Source organism: Balaenoptera borealis (genome assembly GCF_965194805.1).
Source record: "Balaenoptera borealis genome assembly, chromosome: 1".
NCBI classification, from domain to species: Eukaryota; Metazoa; Chordata; class Mammalia; order Artiodactyla; family Balaenopteridae; genus Balaenoptera; species Balaenoptera borealis.
This window is the reverse complement of record NC_138860.1, coordinates 154,817,386-154,838,961: the sequence shown is the minus strand read 5'-3', so window position 1 is coordinate 154,838,961 and position 21,576 is coordinate 154,817,386. Positions and strand designations below refer to the sequence as shown.

Sequence of the window (21,576 nt, the reverse complement as noted above, 5' to 3'; positions counted from 1 at the left end):
GTATTTTAGGACCCTAAACAGAAGACTTTAGGTACTTGGAGAAATGAGAAGCAATCAGCAATGATTTTTCCAAATTCCTATCCCCTCCTTCTCTGAGCCACACTGGCCTTCACCTCCTTCCCTCCAGGGTGGGGAGGTGTCTGCCCCCTGCCAGGGGCAGCTCCTGCAGGAGGCCCCTCCCACGGGGTTCCTGCCCCAGGACTGTCCAGAGCAAGCCCTCACTCCCGAGACCAGGTTCCCATCGCGACCCCCTCTTTGCCCTCTTTGGGGCTTGTTTTTCTCAGGACCCCATGACACCACAATTTCTGTCCTGTTTTCTTCGTACTCCTCTCACTGCTCCCTCTCTGTCCTCCTCGTAGGTTCCTCTTTCCCTTGCCCGATAAATGTGGGTGTCCCTGGGAGCCCTTTCCACAGCCTTCTTTTCTTCTCACTCTATTCACACTCCGTGGAATGCGAATCCATCCATTCATATGGTTTCAGTTACCGCTCTGGACCTGCTGCCCTAGCCCAGACCCATTTGTCCAGCGGCCTCCTGGGCATCTCCACCCGACATCCTCCAGAGCCCCCCCTCCCCCTCCCCTCCTGGATGTGTCTCAGCTGAGTTCCACTATCCAAGTCAGATGGGCCCGTCTTCACTCTTCCTTCTCTCTCCTCATCCTCATCCATTCGGTCACCAGAATACCCTGGATTTTACCTCCTAACCATGCTCGACCCTGGCCCAGGTCATCATCACCTTCCGCCTGAATCACCGCAGACAGCATCCGCCTTGCTCTCTCCGGTTCACCCTCTTCACCGTGGCTGGAATGAGCTTCCCACACCCCGGAGCTGCCTCTGTCAGAATGTGTCCCCAACAAGCCACTTGAGGGGAGACCAAGAGCTTTTCGAGGGCAGGGGCCATGCCTGATCCATCTTTGTCCCCAGGGCTGAGATCAAGTCTGGCACAGGGTGGTGGCTTCATGAGTGTTTGTTGAATGAATGAATGACAGAATCTGTCACTCCCTATCCTTTCCATGATCTCATCTTATCCCCAGGAGACCTGAGCTTGAGGATCCCTTCCCCTCATAGCCGTGGCCCAACCCCTTGGTGATGCTCCTGCAGATCCCACCAATCCCAGGAGCCTGGCTGTCAGAGCAGCCCCGGAGTCAGGGCCCAGTGCATGCCGTCCCCAGGGGCTGGCAGACAGAACTTGGGCTTGCCTCCAAGGTCACAAATCCCGAAAAAGGCACCACATCCATCCTGGAACCTGCAGGGAAGGTGTGGAAAGTTTCCAAAGGGGCCCCTCGGTGTCAGAGCTTAGCCCGCATGGCTTGCCCAGGCTCCCGGCTTCTCCTGGCCACTGCTCAGCAGCTCCTTCCAGCACTGACGGCTGCTCTCTGGCCAGCTCTCTGCAGGAAGGAACGTCCCATTTCATCTGCTGAGGCCGTGTGGACCAGGAGACGAGGGAAGAGAGGGAGGACAGTGGGGGCGGGGCACACAGAGCCACAGAGTGGGAGAGAGGGACACACGAAGAGAGGCAGAGAAAGGAGAGACGCTCAGAGACAGATAGGGAGGGGGAGAGAGTTCCAGAACACAGGGAGACAGAGAGAAGAAAGAAGAGAGGAGGTGACAGGGGCTGGGAGACAGGCTGCAACAGACACAGAGACACAGAGACAACAGTAAAGAGAGAAGGAAAATGAGAGATGTCGGGACAGAGAGAAAGAGATACAAGGAGACAGAGACAGAGAGGGAAGGAGAGGAGGGAGAAAGAGGAGAGAGGAGAAAGAGAACCCAGAAACAGAAACAAAGGGCACGGAGGAGAGATCCATACACCAAAGACACCGAGGAAGGCTTCCTGGAAGAAGGGCCCAGAAAGGGTGGATTCAAGCAGATATATGGTGGGGGGGGTGGGGAGTTGGGAAACAGGCAAGGGGAGGAGCAAGGGCCTGGATGAGGATTATAGGTTTGACAAATTGTAAGGCTGGTTTGGTGATTGTGTCCCCTGACCATGCAAGCTGGAGTGCCACTTAAGGGACCTCATATACAGGCAGGGAAGGTGTCCTGCTCTGAGTGGGCAGAGGCCCATGATGTTTTAGTGCAGAGACAAAGGCTCCCCTTCTTCCAGGCACAAGCAGGCCTGTGCTAGGGCACAAGGCTCAGTGAGCAGAGCATAGGCTGGGTCTAGTCCCTACCCATCAGCTGGGCATAGCCCAACAGCCCCCATTTACCATCCGACATGAAAGGCAGGGTAGGACAGAGCTAAGAATCCTGTCCTGAGGTTAGGACAGAAAACCTGGCTCGACAGCCAACCAGCTGTGTGACCTCAGGCAGCCTCCTTCCCCTCTCTGTCTCAGTTTCCCTACAAAGGTCTCATGGGTCCTCCCACCTCTATGATTCCATCATGTGATGACCTGAAGGCAAACTCCTCCTCAGTGAGTCTCCTGGGCACAAGATGCTTTTCAAATATTATTTCATTTCATCTTCACAGCAGCATTTCCAGGTACTCCCAGTTTACAGATGAGGGAACTGGAGCTCAGCGAGAGGACGGGACTTGCTCAAGGTCACACAGCTGGTAAAAGGCAAAGCTTGGGCTTCCATCCAGAGATGTCCTAGTTGGCTGCATGGCCAGTACATCTACTCTGAAGTACTGGCGGCTGCGAGGGATCCTGAGCTCACGTTTTGGGGGCGGTGAATCGTCAGAAACATGTGTCCCCTCCAGGTTTCACCAGATCAGAGAGGAAAGTGTGTGAGTATTCAGCTCGAAGTATATGCCAATTAACAGGGCAATTTCCAGACAGTATTGGGGGGCTTGGTGGAGGGGAGGAGGGGAGAACCAGATGTTCCCACAAAAGCTCCAAAGTAACACGGGCTCCCCTCGGCCAGCACACATGTTTTCTCTCCAGTGAGTCCAATGGGTTTCCAGTTTTCTCTTCCTGGAAGAGGGAGTCCAAGCCCATATTTATGTTCCGTCTGAAATTAATGCAAGGGGAACTTTCAAGTGTTACTCTCGCTGCCAGGATCAGCCGCCGGGTATCAAGCAACAGCGGTGTTTGTTTACCCGAGGAAGTGTGACAGGACAGCTAGACAGATGGACCTGGGGGTGGATGGACAATTGGGGGTACCTCGGGGCTTCAAACCTTCCAAGGAGGGTCCGTCTGGGAAACTGGCAGGGCCGAGCTTGCTTTCTCCTGCTCTGCCGGCCAGGCAGGGCTGGACTGGGGCCTTTTCAGTTCAGCAAAGACTGAGATGATGTCTCCCTTGTACCCAGTTTTGTGCCAGAAGCTGAGACACATGGTCCCCACCCTGGAGGACATCACAGGGTGGAGGCGAGACGGGCGCGCAAACAATTACAGGGCAGTGTGAGCTATGCAGTGAGGGAGGGACGCCGGGGCTACGGGGCTGAAGAGGAAGGGACAGGACACAGACTAGGGGGTGAGCCTCCCCCTTGGGCCCCGCCCTTGTCCCACGATGAGGACATAAGCCCTGGGGGTTTTGGGGAACCTGTACCCTAAAGGCCTGGAGCCGCAGAGCCTCCTCCACAAGCCCTCACTGGGACCTCCTACATGTCAGGCACGTGCCAAGCCCTGGGGACCCTGAGATAGGTCAGACGTGGGGCCTTTCCCTCCTGGGGTCTGACACCACCCCAGACTCGGGCAGTGATTGCGCAGAGTGATTGGAGGTCAGCACGAGGCACTGCGGGGAGAGCCCTGGAGACGGAGCCTGTGATGGGTTCTGTGACCTGCAGGGCTCGCTGCGGTCATGGTTACCACTCTTTATAAATCCAGAGGCTCCTTTCCCAGAATGTCAGCCCCCAGCACCCAGGAGAGCACCCTGTTGGCCAACCATGCGGGCAGGGATGGGGCCCAGCGCCCTGAGCCTCACCATCCCTTGGAGCTGAGACCGGCCATGGGGGTCTCCCTGCAGGGTCCCAGCTGGGTCCTCAGAGGCCACCGAGCACTTCTGCCCCATCCCCTGGGGGGGAGTCCTGTTCTTGGAGGACCGTGGGCTCTGAAATAATACTGACGACGCAAGAGCTCACGTGCACCAGGCCTGAGCTGCACATGTGCTGCCCACTGACGCCAGGCTCCTCTTAGAGGGACTCTGAGGGCCGAGAGAAGCCAAGTACCTGGTCTGCCCAGGCTCCTTCCTACGAGGACAGGCGCTGAGCTTCTCACGCGGGCAGTCAGGCTCCGAAGCCCATGCCCTTCACCTAGGACACTCTCTCCTCCCCCTGCCTTCCCACATGCCCAGCAAGAGTGCTGAGCCCTTAGCTGACATTCTGGATGCCCTGGCTCACAGACAGAGGTCTAACCTGGTCCAGTGGGCAGGGCTGGCTCCAGTTAGGGACAAGCTAGCAGATGGGATGTTCCTCTGGCTGGCTGGGTGCTCTGGGCTGAAACAGGAAGGGTGACTCTGGCCAAGGATCTCAGCCTGGAGCAGGCGTGCCAACCGCCAGATGTGTACATGGTGGGGTGGCAGGGCCCTTTGAAACACCATTGGAAAACTCTGAAACACTTCTGGACGCTGTGGCCTCATGTTCCAAAGTGGGGAGAATGGCAGGCCATGGGCATTTGCCCGGGAGGAGAGAAAGTGGCTGGGCGTGTGCTATTTGCTGGGTCCCTCGTTTCTAAGGTTACCAGGGCCCTACATGGGCTGTGGCTGCTCTTCTGTGCTCAGCCATGAGCTCTGAGGAGTTTTTGTTCCTGAGGCCCCTGAGTGGAGAACCAGGGGGGGAAGGAGGTGGCTGGGGTCTTGCCCTGAGGACTGTGGGGATGAGGAGAGGAATTGGAAGGCAGCTGCACATACATCAGGGAAATTTCAACCAACCAGTTCTCACCTCCTCCAGGAAGTCTTCTCTGACCTACCCTCCCCTTCCTAGACTAGGAGATGACAAATGTGCTCAGCATGAGCAGAGCTGTGATAGGGAAATCCTGTGGGACTATGGGATCCCAGAGAAGAGGTCACAGAAGGCCCAGGCAGGAGAGGGGAAGGTCATTCCCAGGAGAACAGAGGGCCCAAGTAGCAGCTGGATGGCTTTTTAGGGAGATGGGCATCAGAAAGAATGGCCTAATCAGTGTTGACCATTGTTCCACTCCAGTTCTAAGATTCTCTCACTTCTCATCTCCACCTTGATTTACCCATCTGCCAAATGAAATAATAAATACCATCCTGTCTCCCTCCAGGAGGCACTGAGGACATGAAAGCCACATAAGCTGATGGATATGGGTGTTCTTCAAGCAGGATGGTGCCCACTCTCCAAGGAGCAATTGCTGCTGTTTTTAATTTTTAAATGTTACTGGTGTTCCGTGTGTCGGGCTTCTATCTCGCCCTTCTCTCAAGCCCGGGTCTTCACCATGAGTCGACTTCTGTGTCCCAGCCCCACAGGCGTGTTCCTGATTATGGGCCTGTGGCACTTCAGCTGGGGCTCAAGAGAGGCTGGCGCGGCCTGGAGGCTGGGCGTTCTGGATGTGCAGGTGCTCGGGGTAACGGCTACAGCACCTCTGTCTCCGATGCTCACACAGCCTGGCTTTGAACTCTTCAAATCCTGCTTTATGCTTGGACTTCTGCTTCCTGTGGGTGGGTGGTGTGGGGCACAGGTGGCAGTAGTCCTATGTGGAGGAATTTCCAGGCCCTAGAGGGCTCTTAGCTCCATACTCCTCCCAAGGACTCCAAGAGAGACGGAAGCAAACTCTGCTAGAGGGTTAGAATTCTATGATGATGGAAGGCTGGGATATCAGAACCACACAGTCTTAGAACAACAGACTGTTAGGGTCAAAGGACTTTGTAAGGTCAGAAGTTAGAATTATATTCAGGCTGTAGCACACTGGGGTTACAGAATATACCAGTGGCTCTCGGAGTTCAGAATGAATGGGCCCTGCAGGTTAACTGGTCTACCCTTGAGTCTGGCTCGTGTCTCCAACCTAGCTCAGCCAGCCCCCACATTATGCATTCTGTTCCAGATTTCAGGATGGCTGCACAAGTGAACACAACCTGAGAAAGCCCCAGTTCCCTAGAGCTAGGGACGAAACTGTAATTTTCTACTAGTGCCTGGGACTGAGACCCCCTCTCCCTCCACTCCAGAGGCCTGAGGCCCAAGAGATAACATGTGACTGAATGGAATGAACTTGTTTCTGGGTGATTTGGTCTAGTATGTCTTTATAGAACATCTCCTGGGTGTTGGCAATTCTGCGGAGATATGGGCCCTGCCCTGGAGTAGTTCACAATCGGTGGGATGCTTATTGATCAGGGGTTGCTAGGATGAAATCAGGAAAAGGCCTGGAGTGTAGATGCATCTACCTTTACACGCTAGATGTCCAGTGTTGCTGTAGAAAATCTTACAAGCTGTGATTTGGGACCACTGCAGGTTCACAGGCCCTCAATCACCAATCAGCATGGTCTATGTTCCCAGCAATCAGAGCAGATATGGGGCAGGCATGTGGTCTAATCCAGGTCAACAGCAGACACCACTAATCAATCAGACCTCTTCTCTGCCGAGCTTCAATATGGTCTTGTCATCCTTTATATACCACACTCCAGGCAACCATACCAATCAATCACAGTTGGCTCAGGATATGAAATTCATTTAACTTCCTGTCAATGTCAGTTCTTGTGGCCGATCTCTCTTACATTTATGTCAAATGTTCTCCTGTCTTCAAACCAAGAACAATCTCCCAGCCCCCTCTTTCTCTGCACATGACTTCAACTTCTACTTTACAGAGTGGAGCTCTGATTAGAAGCCATCAGGTCACCTTTCCACCACCAAATTACCTTCCCGCCAGCCTTCTCCCTTCTCCAATTATAGGTGAGGAAGTGCCCTTTTCTATCCAAGGCCATATCCTCTACCTGAGCTCTGGCCCCCACCTTTCCTGCCTTCTTGGAAACGGGCTAGTCATTTTTCCCAATTTCTCTCCTGTATCATTGGCCTCACCCCTCCTATTGTACGCTTTTCATCATGTTTTAGGCTTGCTCGATTCTCTCCTATCTGAAGAGAAGGCGGGTGGGTGGGAGAAACAATACAGTTACCAACTTTTAATTTTGCCAAATAAGGGCTTTGAAAGCCCTGTTTGTCTCATATCACCACTATTTTCTTTTTAAAGCGAAAGATGTTTAACTTCAAACACAGTAGAAAGAAGATAATTTCAGAATATAAGCCTGTAAAGTTAATACACTTCATTAATAAAAAATTCACCATCTTGTACTTATTTTTCTCAGTTATTTGTAGGCCAGAGGAAATCCGAGGACACACTTAAGATCTCTGAGGACACTTAGGCTCAGCTTGTCAAACTGCATGGGCCTGGCAGTCGGAAATCAGCCCTCCCCTAACCCTGGGCTGGTGCACTCCTCCATGGCAGTGGCCTGGCTCCTTCCAGAACATCCAGGTTTGCACACTGGCCACAGTCACCTCCCAAGGAGGCGGGGCTTCCATCTGGGTCCCCAGCTGTCACCCAGACCTGCTCAGAGTTGTCACACATGTCCACACCCCAACTGCCCTGGAACCTGCTGAATAACTTCCAGAAGAGGTCAAACAGCTCCTGGATACAGAAGCATCACAAACGCTAAGGAGAGTACTCTTCTGTGGGATGTACCAGCTAAAAAGACACTCTCCTACAAAATCGTCAACCTTTCTGGAAATATACAGCAAGGGCACCATGTACGGGGGGAAATGGCCAGGACTAGGACCCAAGAGGCCAGGATTCAAGTTGAAGGTCTGCCTGCAAGGCCTCGAGGAAGCCATTCATCTGCTCTGGGCCTTAGTTTTCATCTGCAAAATGACTATAATAACCCCCTTCTCGTGGGCTTATTGTGAAGATCAGAGGTAATGTAATCTAAGAGCCTGGAATGGTGGCTGGCCCACAGGAGGGTCTCTATGATAAGGATCCCTCCACCACGGTAGAGAGTGTAATGTTATTATCTAAAGTACATCTAGCACAGTCTGATGAGGCAGGTGTATTATCCCCATTTTACAGATGAGAGACTGAGGTCCTTGGAGGTGAAATGGCTTTCCCAAGCTCTCTTAATTAACAGTGATGGAGCCCGGCTTTATACCCAGGCATCCTGACTCCAAAGCTCCGACCCTTTGCATCAAATCTCCCTGTAGAGCAGAACAGAAGAGGGGCCGGTCGGCCTGCAGCACCGGGAATCCCAGTCTGTGCTGTGGACTCTCAGGAAGGGGTTCTGGAGCAGGGGTGGGCTGGGGAAGGATCTGGATAGGCACGGGGGGTGGCCAGGCAGGTGGAGGCTCTTTCTCTCCCTCACCCTAGCGAGCCTGAGGCTGGTCTCAGGCTGGTCTGCTGTAAAATGGCAGAACCTCAGGCTATGGAATGACAGGATGGGCAAGGCCAGGCTGTGGGTGGCCAGGCGTCTTATAATCATATTTCTGTGTCCTAAGCTATTTCCTAGAGACATTCATGAAACTGGATCTGAGAGACTGTTGCACGAACAGACACCCTCTGGGGGATGGCGAGGTGTATTTCCAGGGGCACAGACCCTCCCTCCCTCCCACAGCGCCTTCTTTGAGGGCCGGACAGGGGATGGGCAACGAGTCAGGCTGACTCAGGTGCCCAGTGCTCGGGGGTCTGGGAAGGCCTGAGTTGGAAAAGGCACCCAGACGGGAACGTGTGCCATGGAGCTGGTGCGTCTGTAGGTCGCATGCTGCCGAAGAGCGCTGGGCCTGTCCCTGCATGTACGTCCTCAGCCTGCCTTTGGATGTGGGACTCAGGAGCTATGTGGCCATAAGGACACAGCAAGGCAGGCGTGGACTTCTGTCACCACGAGTTGTGTGTGGACGTGTCCCATGCTGACACACTGTTACAGCTCCTCTCATCTGGCTCCCTGACCGCACGTGAGAACAGAGCCCCTGACTACAGCTCTGGATCCGGGGACCAGTCCTGGCTCTGTCCCCAACTTGCCATGAGCTTCACCCATGTCCTGGCTTCTGTGGAACGCAGTCTGCCCATGGCTATGATGAGGTGGGCAGGCTCGAGCTTGGAGGCTGAGTCCAGCTTTGAAATTCTCAGGTCGAGGGTAGATTTGCAGCACTGAGCAGGCCATTTGCTCCAGGTGTTGCTGAGCCAGAAGTGGCAGCTGCCGGCAAGACGTGCCCACAACCCCGGGCCTGTTGCTATAGGACAGAGGGTCTCTAAGAGCCAAGGTGGGGCTCCCATTGCCCTCACTTTACTGCTGGGCTGTTCTAAGCTCTCCAGGCCAGGAGACCAGGATTGGAGGATCTGGTCAACATTCATTCACCTGTTCCTTCCTTCACTCATTCATTCTTTCATACCTTCACTGAGCTCGAAACATATTTCACATGACTGAAAAACACAGGCATGTTGAAGTGAAGCCTGCCTTCCTGGAGCTCAGGGTGCTGGTGGGAGACAGAGCCAGCACCCTGCACTGGCTCCACTGTGGGGAGCAGCCTGGAAGCGGGGAGAGGACCAGGAGGCTGGAGCTGATGGAGGCTTGGACGAGGACAGTGGCAGTGAGGATGGACAGAGTAGACAGGGGTGAGGTCTTTCTGGTGGTCTGTCAAAAAAACTGACCAGGCCTGCGCTCTCCGACTGCCAGCGATGGCAGGTCTGGGCCCCACGCTCCAGCGCCATCCATTTTCAGGGCTAGTTGATTCGGCAGAACCTCCAGAATGACCATGATCCTGCCAACATCTTGATTTCAGCCCAGTGAAATCCATTTCGGAGTTTTGAGCTCCAGGACGTCGTGTGGCTGACAGGGTCTTGGTGCTCCGGCCTGAGCCTCTGAGGTGGGAGAGCCGAGTTCAGGACATTGGACCACCAGAGACCTCCCGGCCCCATGTAGTATCAATCTGTGAGAGCTCCCGCAGAGATCTCCATCTCAACGCTAAGACCCAGCTCCATCCAACGTCCAGCAAACTACCATCCAACGTCCAGCAAACTACCAGTGCTGGACGCCCCATGCCAAACAACTAGTAAGACAGGGACACAACCCCACCCACTAGCAGAGAGGCTGCCTAAAAACATAATAAGTTCACAGACACCCCAAAACACACCACTGGACATGACCCTGCCCACCAGAAAGACAAGATCCAGCCCCACCCACCAGAACACAGGCACCAGTCCCCTTCACCAGGAAACCTACACAAGCAACTGAACCAACCTCACCCACTGGAGGCAGACACCAAAAACAACAGGAAATATGAACCGGCAGCCTGCGAAAAGGAGACCCCAAACACAGTAAGTTAAACAAAATGAGAAGACAGAGAAATAAGCAGCAGATGAAGGAGCAAGGCAAAAACCCACCAGACCAAACAAATGAAGAGGAAATAGGCAGTCTACCTGAAAAAGAATTCAGAGTAATGATAGTAAAGATGATCCAAAATCTTGGAAATAGAATGGAGAAAACAAAAGAAACATTTAACAAGGACCTAGAAGAACTAAAGAGTAAACAAACAATGATGAACAACACAATAAATGAAATTAAAAATTCTCTAGAAGGAATCAATAGCAGAATAACTGAGGCAGAAGAACGGATAAGTGACCTGGAAGATAAAATAGTGGAAATAACTACTGCAGAGCAGAATAAAGAAAAAAAGAATGAAAAGAATTGAAGACAGTCTCAGAGACCTCTGGGACAACATGAAACGCACCAACATTTGAATTATAGGGGTCGCAGAAGCAGAAGAGAAAAAGAAAGGGTCTGAGAAAATATTTGAAGAGATTATAGTTGAAAACTTCCCTAACATGGGAAAGGAAATAGTCAATCAAGTCCAGGAAGTGCAGAGAGTCCCATACAGGATAAATCCAAGGAGAAACACGCCAAGACACATATTAATCAAACTATCAAAAATTAAATACAAAGAAAAAATATTAGAAGCAGCAAGGGAAAAGCAACCAATAACATAAAAGGGAACCCCCATGAGGTTAACAGCTGATCTTTCAGCAGAAACTCTGCAAGCCAGAAGGGAGTGGCAGGACATATTTAAAGCGATGAAAGGGAAAAACCTACAACCAAGATTACTCTACTCAGCAAGGATCTCATTCAGATTTGATGGAGAAATTAAAGCCTTTACAGACAAGCAAAAGCTAAGAGAATTCAGCACCACCAAACCAGCTTTACAACAAATGCTAAAGGAACTTCTCTAGGATGGAAACACAAGAGAAGGAAAAGACCTACAGTAACAAACCCAAAACAATTAAGAAAATGGTAATAGGAACATACATATTGATAATTACCTTAAATGTAAATGGATTAAATGCTCCAACCAAAAGACATAGACTGGCTGAATGGACACAAAAACAAGACTCATATATATGCTCTCTACAAGAGACCCACTTCAGACCTAGGGACACCTACAGCCTGAAAGCGAGGGGATGGAAAAAGATATTCCATGCAAATGGAAATCAAAAGAAAGCTGGAGTAGCAATTCTCATATCAGACAAAATAGACTTTAACATAAAGACTATTACAAGAGACAAAGAAGGACACTACATAGTGATCAAGGGATCAATCCAAGAAGAAGATATAACAGTTGTAAATAATTATGCACCCAACACAGGAGCACCTCAATACATAAGGCAAAGGTTAACAGTCATAAAAGAGGAAATCGACAGTAGCACAATAATAGTAGGGGACTTTAACACCCCACTTTCACCAATGGGTAGATCATCCAAAATGAAAATAAATAAGGAAACACAAGCTTTAAATGACACATTAAACAAGATGGACTTAATCGATATTTATAGGACATTCCATCCAAAAACAACAGAATACACTTTCTTCTCAAGTGCTCATGGAACATTCTCCAGGATAGATCATATCTTGGGTCACAAATCAAGCCTTAGTAAATTTAAGAAAATTGAAATCATATAAAGTATCTTTTCCGACCACAATGCTATGAGACTAGATATCAATTACAGGAAAAAAACTGTAAAAAATACAAACACATGGAGGCTAAATAATACACTACTAAACAACCAAGAGATCACTGAAGAAATCAAAGAGGAAACCAAAACATACCTAGAAACAAATGACAATGAAAACACGATGACCCAACACCTATGGGATGCAGCAAAAGCAGTTCTAAGAGGGAAGTTTATAGCAATATAATCCTACCTCAAGAAACAAGAAACATCTCAAATAAACAACCTAACCTTATACCTAAAGCAATTAGAGAAAGAAGAACAAAAAAACCCGCCAAAGTTGGAAGAAGGAAAGACATCATAAAGATCAAATCAGAAGTAAATGAAAAAGAAATGAAAGAAACAATAGCAAAGCTTAACAAAACTAAAAGCTGGTTCTTTGAGAAGACAAAAAAAAATTCACAAACCATTAGCCAGACTCAGCAGGAAAAAAAAGGGAGAAGACTCAAATCAACAGAAATAGAAATGAAAAAGGAGAAGTAACAACTGACACTGCAGAAATACAAAGGATCATGAGAGATTACTACAAGCAATTATATGCCAATAAAATGGACAACCTGGAAGAAATGGACAAATTCTTCGAAAAGTGTAACCTTCCAAGACTGAACCAGGAAGAAATAGAAAATATAAACAGACCAATCGCAAGCACAGAAATTGAAACTGTGATTAAAAATCTTCCAACAAACAAAAGCCCAGGACCAGATGGCTTCACAGGCGAATTCTATCAAACATTTAGAGAAGCGCTAACACCTATCCTTCTTCTAAAATATAGCAGAGGGAGGAACACTTCCAAACTCATTCTACGAGGCCACCATCACCCTGATACCAAAACAAGATGAAGATGTCAAAAAATAATAAAATTACAGGCCAATATCACTGATGAACATAGATGCAAAAATTCTCAACAAAATACTAGCAAACAGAATCCAACAGCACATTAAAAGGATCATACACCATGATCAAGTGGAGTTTATCCCAGGAATGCAAGGATTCTTCAATATAAGCAGATCAATCAATGTGATACACCATATTAACAAATTGAAGGATAAAAACCATATGATCATCTAAATAGATGCAGAAAAAGCTTTCGACAAAATTCAACACCATTTATGATAAAAACTGTCCAGAAAGTAGGCATAGAGGGAACCTACCTCAACATAATAAAGGCCATATATGACAAACCCACAGCTAACATCATTCTCAATGGTGAAAACTGAAACCATTTCCTCTAAGATCAGGAACAAGACAAGGTTGCCCACTCTCACCACTATTATTCAACATAGTTTTGGAAGTTTTAGCCACAGCAATCAGAGAAGAAAAAGAAATAAAAGGAATCCAAATCAGAAAAGAAGTAAAGCTGTCACTGTTTGCAGATGACATGATACTATACGTAGAGAATCCTAAAGATGCTACCAGAAAACTACTAGAGCTAATCAATGAATTTGGTAAAGTAGCAGGATACAAAATTAATGCACAGAAATCTCTTGCATTCCTATACACTAATGATGAAAAATCTGAAAGAGAAATTAAGGAAACACTCCCATTTACCATTGCAACAAAAAGAATAAAATACCTAGGAATAAACCTACCTAAAGAGAAAAAAGACCTGTATACAGAAAACTATAAGACACTGATGAAAGAAATGAAAGACGATACAAACAGATGGAGAGATATACCATGTTCTTGGATTGGAAGAATCAACATTGTGACTCTGACTAGACTACCCAGAGCAATCTACAGATTCAATGCAATCCCTATCAAACTACCAATGGCATTTTTCACAGACCTAGAACAAAAAATTTCACAATTTGTATGGAAACACAAAAGACCCCTAATAGCCAAAGCAATCTTGAGAAAGAACAACAGAGCTGGAGGAATCAGGTTCCTGGACTTCAGACTATATTACAAAGCTACAGTAATCAAGAGAATATGGCACTGGCACAAAAACAGAAATATAGATCAATGGAACAGGATAGAAAGCCCAGAGATAAACCCACGCACATATGGTCACCTTATTTTTGATAAAGGAAGCAAGAATATACAAAGGAGAAAAGACAGCCTCTTCAATAAGTGGTGCTGGGAACATTGGACAGCTATATGTAAAAGAATGAAATTAGAACACTCCCTAACACCATACACAAAAATAAACTCAAAATGGGTTAAAGACCTAAATGTAAGGCCAGACACTATCAAACTCTTAGAGGAAAACATAGGCAGAACACTCTATGACATAAATCACAGCAAGATCCTTTTTGACCCACCTCCTAGAGAATTGGAAATAAAAACAAAAATAAACAAATGGGACCTAATGAAACTTAAACGCTTTTGCACTGCAAAGGAAACCATAAACAAGACGAAAAGACAACCCTCAGAATGGGAGAAAATATTTGCAAACGAAGCAATGGACAGAGGATTAATCTCCAAAATACACAAGCAGCTCATGCAGCTCAATATCAAAAAAAAAACCAACCCAATCCAAAAATGCACAGAAGACCTAAATAGACTTTTCTCCAAAGAACATATACAGACTGCCAACAAACACATGAAAGGATGCTCAACATCACTAATCATTAGAGAAATGCAAACCAAAACTACAATGAGGTATCACCTCACACCAGTCAGAATGGCCATCATCAAAAAATCTACAAACAATAAATGCTGGAGAGGGTGTGGAGAAAAGAGAACGCTCTTGCACTGTTGGTGGGAATGTAAATTGATACAGCCACTATGGAGAACAGTATGGAGGTTCCTTAAAAAACTAAAAATAGTACTACCATATGACCCAGGAATCCCACTACTGGGCATATACCCTGAGAAAACCATAATTCAAAAAGAGTCATGTACCACAATGTTCATTGCTGCACTATTTACAATAGGCAGGACATGGAAGCAACCTAAGTATCCATCGACAGATGAACTGATAAAGGAGATGTGGCACATATATACAATGGAATATTACTCAGCCGTAAAAAGAAACAAAATTGAGTTATTTGTAGTGAGGTGGATGGACCTAGAGTCTGTCATACAGAGGGAGGGAAATTAGAAAGAGAAAAATACCATATGCTAACATATGTATATGGAATCTAAAACAAAAAAGTGGTTCTGATGAACCTAGGGGCAGGCGGGAATAAAGACGCAAATGTAGAGAAAGGACTTGAGGACATGGGGTGGGGGAAGGGTAAGCTGGGATGATGTGAGAGAGTGGCATGGACATATGTACACTACCAAATGTAAAGTAGATAGTGGGAGGCAGCTGCATCGCACGGGGAGATCAGCTCGGTGCTTTGTGACCATCTAGAGGGGTGGGATAGGGAGGGTGGGAGTCGCAAGAGGGAGGGGATATGGGGATATATGTATACATATAGCTGATTCACTTTGTTATACAGCAGAAACTAACACAACATTGTAAAGTAATTATACTCCAATAAAGACGTTAAAAAAAAACAGAAACAAAAATAAAAACTGACCAGGAATCAGCTGGATTTCAGAGATGGGGAAGAAACTGGAGGTGGGTAGGAGGCCTGCGTGCTGGCCCGGTGCCTGAGTGGACATTTATGCTGCGGTGTACTTGGGGTTTCAGTGTCAGTGGTTGCCTGGGCCACTGTGATTTTTGTCTCTATGCTCTCCTGTTTCCACACCCACAGGAAGAAGCAGGTATTAGCTACCCCCAGCCCCTGGGTGACTGGTCCTGAGCCCTGGAGCAGGTGGGGCAGGTAAAGCGTGCAGAATGCTGGATCCCTTACTGGCCTCCGTCAGTGACCGGGCTCTCTAGGGGCTCGTCTTAGGCTAGGGGAGGAGCCTGGGGGCTAGTTGAGCTCCCAGTGGTGCCCCTTTTGTGGTCAGCTGTGGGCCGTTTTAGCACAGGATACACTGCCCAGATGCCCATAGGAGGGAGGGCTGGGGAGCCTGCTGGGATGGTGAGTGAGGGAGAGTGCGTGTTGGGGAGCACTTACTTCCCTGCATGGTCCCCAGATCTGTTCTGACTCATGCCAGGTCCCCAGCAGGTGTCCTGCAGTCAAAGTCCTGCTTCTACTGGCTCCTTCAGGCAGCCCCTCCCACCCCTACAGGAACCCCGCTCTTCTCAGAAGTCTGTTTGAATATCTCCTAGAATCGCGGTTGGCCCAAGTGAGTCCTGGCTGTTTCTGCTCAGATGAGTGAACTGAGGCTGCCAGAGGGGAGGGAAGAGGCCACATCAGGCCGTGGCACAGCTGCAGCGTGAGCCCAGAAGTCTCCGTCCAGCTGCAGGTGTGGTCTTATAGAGCCTGTCCCAGAGGTCCTGCCTTTCTGAGGCCCTCCCATACGCCTCTGCCGTGCTGAGAGCTGAAGGGGAGGGAAGACAGGTGCAGACACACACAAACCCTGGATCTTGCCCTTGCAGTATTTGGGGTTGAATAGTGGGGGGTGGGTGAGGCAGACCTCCAACAGTGGACATGCCCTGTTATGAATCAGGATGTCCATACAGGCCCTTCTGTGTTAGACAGGCTGCTCGGCTTGATCTAACTCAGCCTGACGCAGGCAGGCAGCGTGTGGGTAGCGGGGCAGGGAAGGGAGGGGAGAGAGAGGACAGCCCCAGCGAGCACAACCCCCAAGGGTGCGACGCCCGCCAACCACCTCATTTAATTCTCACAAAACAGGAGGTGAATTCGTTCAGCCCAAATTGCAAGCAATGAGAGCGAGAAATACGTTTGTCATTGTAGCTCCGGAGCAAAAGCTGATAAATAAAGGAGGCAAATGCAGTATCTTGGTCCCAAGGTGGACATCAGGAGAGACAGCCATGGAGAAAGGAAGACAGAGTGAGGGAGAAGAAGCAGGAGAGGAACAGGCAGAGAGACGCTGAGCAAGTCCTGGACCTGTGCCTGCGTGTCTGGACTTCCCAGAGCCCCAGAAGGAGCATCAAGGTCATGGTCCATATGGTGATGATAAAATTTGTATTAACTGTCATCATCATAATGATGCCGGTCATTGTGGCTGCCATTTTGAGTTCCTACTATGTGGTACGAATCTTTGCAACTATTCTACAAGGTAGGTCTTTTCAATTCATCACATAATTATTGTTATCACTGCCCATACATAGAAGAGGGACTTGAGCCCTTGAGGAGGTCCCCTCTGAAGCCATGCAGTCTGCAGGGCGTTGGGCTGGGATTTAGAGCCAGGGCTGTGGGATGCCAGAGCCGCCTTCTCCCCACTGGGCCACGTGGCCCTCACTGACGTGGCTTTGGCTCTGAGGGGTGGGCCCGAGCCTGGGCTGGACACTGGGAGCTGGTTTCAGTTCTGGGCTCTCAGAATGGCCTCCTGGGGCATGAAGGAGCCACAGAAGTTATCCTGGTTTTGGCAGTGGTCACTGCCCTTGTCCATGGGGACTGTCACAAAAGATCCCTTGACCAGAAGCAGGGGACCTGCTTTGGATCCCAGCTCTGCTGAACACCATGTGGCTTTTCCTGCTCATTCGGGGCCTCAGCTTTTCCCTTTATGAAGTAGAGGTCAGAAGAGGGTCCAGCAAACCTCCCAGCCCTTAAGGATTTGGCAAATAATCCCTTCCCCACTCCAGCCCAAACCTGCTCCGAAGGCAAAGAAGCAGATCTTGTCTTCGTTCTCCTGCAGAAGAGTCATGACCCTCTTCCCCATCCGCTCATTCCTCTTGTAGATGAGCTCCTGGCGGAAGTAGCTGTCAATCTCCTGGGCCGTGACCTGCTCGTGCGGCGGAAGGGTGGTGTTGATAAAGTTGGGCAGCTGTAAAGGCAAGACAGAGACTGCTGCCTTCAGTTCTTCCTGGAGCAGAGTGGCTTCCAATAAACACACACAGCCCAGTGTGGGGCTGGGGGCTGGGTAACTTACCTTTATTCAGGTAATTGATGCTTTTCATCAGTTCCAAGATGCTTCGAGATGACTGCTGTTATCCCAGTATCACAAATAAAGAAAGAAGAGCGAAAGATCCAGACAGGTGGAGAGCCACACAGCTAACTAAATGGCAGAGCCAGGCTAGAGCCCTGGACGCCACCCTCACACACGTATCACTCCCGCGTCTCTGCCTTGTTGAACCTCGGCTTCCGGACACAGAGGTCCTGGGAGGCTCTCACTGTAGCACTGACCCTGTCCCTGGCACGTACAGGGAATCTGGTTCAGCAAGCAGGTGTGGAGGGTCAGCTGAGCTGTCTGCGTTGTGTAGCAAAAAGGCTGACCTGGGCTTCAGGCCTTGTTCTGATGCTGTGTGACTTTGGCCAAGTTACTTAACTTTTCTGAGTCCAGGTTTCCTCATGTACAAGATGGGGCTGATGGTATTGCGGGGGATTGCATGAGATGATGGGTGCTGTCGTGGACACCTTTCAGCCCACCCCACCTTACAGAGGTCAGAGGAGGGGTCATAACCTTTGGTTCTCCCAGTGTATCAGCCGTGGTTGGCCACCTTCTGTTGCCACCACTATCTCTGCATGCCCAGCTCCACCGCTGCTCAGGACGTAACCGAAACCCTCCATCCCTTCTTGAAAATTTCAACTCCAGGACCAAGGCTTCCTTCCATAACAGTGGCTTGTTCAACAACCTGGCTTGGAGCTATCCATATTTCCCAGCTCTCGGCCCCATGTCCATACTCAGCCGCATGGCCTGGGGCCAGCATTTCTGACGTGTCCTTGAACGAGGCAGAGAGCTCCCTGAGTTCAGGGACAGCACCTCTGTCGTTCCTGGGCCCCTGCTGCCCGGCACAGAGTAGGTGCCCAGCACAGGTTTCTGGAGCCTTGAACATAAAGATGTGCCGTCCCTCCTCACCACATCACCTCCTCCTGTTCTTCCGTTCCCAACATGTTTCCTCTCTAACCTGCTCCAGTGCTGTGGCCTTCAGCATGTGGGTGGGGTGGGAGAGGAAGCCATGGACCACTGAGGACCCTGAGGCCATGAGTAAGAATACCTGCTCTTTCCCCACAATCCACCAGTGTGATGCTAACCTCCAAGCCCTTGCTCACAAGGGGTGCCCCCTTCACCACTCTGTCTTCACCAACCCAGGCCCAAAGGACAGGACACAAGGCCTAGCTGACTTCTGAACTGGCCAGATGGAGAGTCTAGCACGAGGAGACTAAGTTCCTGCAGGTTTTAGCCCAGCCACATGGATTCTAGAGCCACTGACGAGTTCTCAGCCCTCTTTCTGAGGAAAATGGAGGCATCAACGGAGGCTGAACCCAGAGGGACTCTGGGGAGGCTGGGACATCTGCCTCTGCTATCTGTTGGCCAAGGACCAGGGCATTCCCTGAGTGAGAGGGGCTTCTCTGCCAGAAAGGCCTGATACGCTGTTCTGGGATGAGCAAGACAATGATACGACCGGTATGCCCTAAACTTGAGCAGTGCACAACCTAGGTAGCTGTATGCAGCAGCTCTGCCAGTGCCCAATCAGGGCCAGCACAGAGTTGGTGCTTGGGGACTGTTTGGCAAATGGATATATGAAGGAATAGAGTTCTTACTCCCTCCCCTAACCATGGAGCGGATGCTTGGCAGCCCTGGTAAAACAGGCCACACTTGGACTTGATGCCACTATAGGAAACACTGCAGGCTTCTGAGTGGGGGAGGAGCACAAGAGAGGCTGTGACTCAGAAGGGTTATTTCTGGAAACCTGGCCCTCTCAGGCTTCTCTCCATTCCTTGGGTATGGAAGAGAACGTGGGACGATGTTGCACCGACAAATAAATATTTGTTCAACGAGTGGATGCATGGATGAATGGACGGGCTCGCAGGCAGCAGCTCTGGAGGTTGTGAATGTGAGTCCTGAAGTCAGACAGCTGGGTCAGCTCGGGCTGGAATCCTCCTTTTGCCATGTACCAGCTGGGTGGCGTCTGTAACTCACAAGTTACTTGGCCTCTCTGAGACTCAGTTTCCAAATTGGTCATGTAGGGGTTATATATATTGTTATAGGAATTAAACGAGATCAGTTTTGGCAAGTGCTTAGCACAGCGCATGGCACAAAGGAAGTCTTGACTAAACGTCAGCTTTGTACAACTAGCCTGGGGGATGGGGCTGGCTGCCTCATCTTTCCCCTCTGACGGCAGGGGCTACAGTGAAGGGTGGCCTTGGACAGGGGATAGAGATGGAGATGACAGAGAGATGGCCTTCAGAACCATCAGAGAGCCTGAAGGCAGCATTCTGCTTCCCTTCCCCTCTTCCAAGCGTCCAGGCAGAGGCCTTCTCCCTGTGATGTGTCCAGCCCTCCCTCCTCAGGTCCCTGACCATGAGTGTGCATTTGTGGATGACGAATCTCCATTCAATCTTTAGGGAGCTTGAAAAAAAAAAAAAAAAGAACAAGAACTAGAAAGTTCCATGTCAAAGCCACAGAGAAGCTGGGCTAGCCACTGGGTTCCCTGGGCTGCCCTGCAGCTGGCGGACATTCTCTGCATGTTTCATGCTGATGGCTCCTGGCTCCACGCCAAGGATGAGGCCTGGCTGGATGGAAGCAAATTAATGATGTGATTAGACTTGTTGGGAGTCTTAAATCTCTTGCAACAAGTTCAAGTGCAGGACATACGATAACATTTTAAAGAGGACACGTTGGGTCCCCAGGACCCGAAAGTGATAGGTCCAAGATGGAGTGATGAGAAGATGGGCCAGGCAGAGCTGGAGTGGGGCGGTGAGGCTCCCCTGACCCCCGACCAGGACTGGGTCAGGTCTAGTGGTCAAGGGCTCAGGTCTGCTGATGTCACAACCTCAATGTCCTCATCCCTTCTCTTTATCCTGTCCATCCAACAGACACCTTCTGAGAACTTCCATGGGTCCAGCCCTGTGTCCAGCTAGGAGGCCACAGATAACCCTAAGACAGGGTCTGCTGCCCTGGCTGAGGCTCACAGCCAGTGGGGATCAGAACACCGGGGCACACATGTTTTAGAGGGCAGCGAGGGATGTGGGAGCCTGGAGGAGGCCCCTAATACGGTGACAACGTGTCTTGGTTTGTTCAAGGCAATCCAGGTTCATGGCTACGGTAGATTGCTGCATGCCTACGAATTATTCTGACTCAATTACATTTGACCTTTTACTCTCAATAGTGTCTGAGTATGGACAATAAATATATATGGCTATTCGACACCTAACGCAGGCTGGGGGTTCAGAGAGGGCTTCCCAGGGGAGGGGCCTTTGGATCACCCTGCTGATTTGGGGGCACTGACAGTGCTAGTGACCGGAGAGCTGCGGGAGGCCAGGGCCTCAGCTATTTCTGAAGGTGAGATGGAGGGAGGATGAGGTGAAGCCGACCAAGGGTGAGGTGTGCCTGGCCCCTGTCCGCCAGTATGATCATCCTGGGCCCTGCATCTGTCCGGCCCCGGCCTCCAGAGGCCGCTCCAGCAGCCTCGGCACTGCAGTCGGAGGCATCTTTCTGACCACGTCCCTGTCTGGCTTAAACACCCCAGGGTGTTGGCCCCTCAGTGAACATTCTCACCCCCATATGATCTGCCGTCTGCTTTGCAGATCATTCCTCAGGACCTCCCACTGTCCTGTGCCCCTGCCACGCAGCTCGCTCTGCCTGCCAGCCCCTGCCTTTGTCCACACCTGGCCGGACTCTACTCTCAAGCCTGTTCCAATACCACCTTCACCTGCAGACCTCCCCAGCTGCAGGCGGTGACTGCCCCCTCCAGCCCCTGTGACGTCGAGACCTCCAGCCGCAGACCCCTCCTCTGTTAGCACGCGGGCACTGGATTTAGCCTTGCTGCCCTGACACTAGGCTTGTCTGTGTCTGGGGGCGG

The 21,576-nt window shown here is 50.2% G+C and overlaps 1 protein-coding gene across 3 annotated transcripts in view; it reads right to left on the bottom strand.

The window, feature by feature from the left end:
- TRABD2B (TraB domain containing 2B) overlaps positions 1-21,576 on the bottom strand; it is a 221,111-nt gene that overhangs the window by 20,258 nt on the left and 179,277 nt on the right. For 2 of the 3 annotated variants that reach the window (XM_082371016.1, XM_082371014.1), the window contains exon 4: positions 17,423-17,597. The exons of the other annotated variant lie outside the window; for it this stretch is intronic. In XM_082371016.1, coding sequence (XP_082227142.1) covers positions 17,423-17,597 — 175 coding nt within the window. The remainder of the gene's footprint in view (positions 1-17,422; positions 17,598-21,576) is intronic. 3 annotated transcript variants of the gene reach the window in all.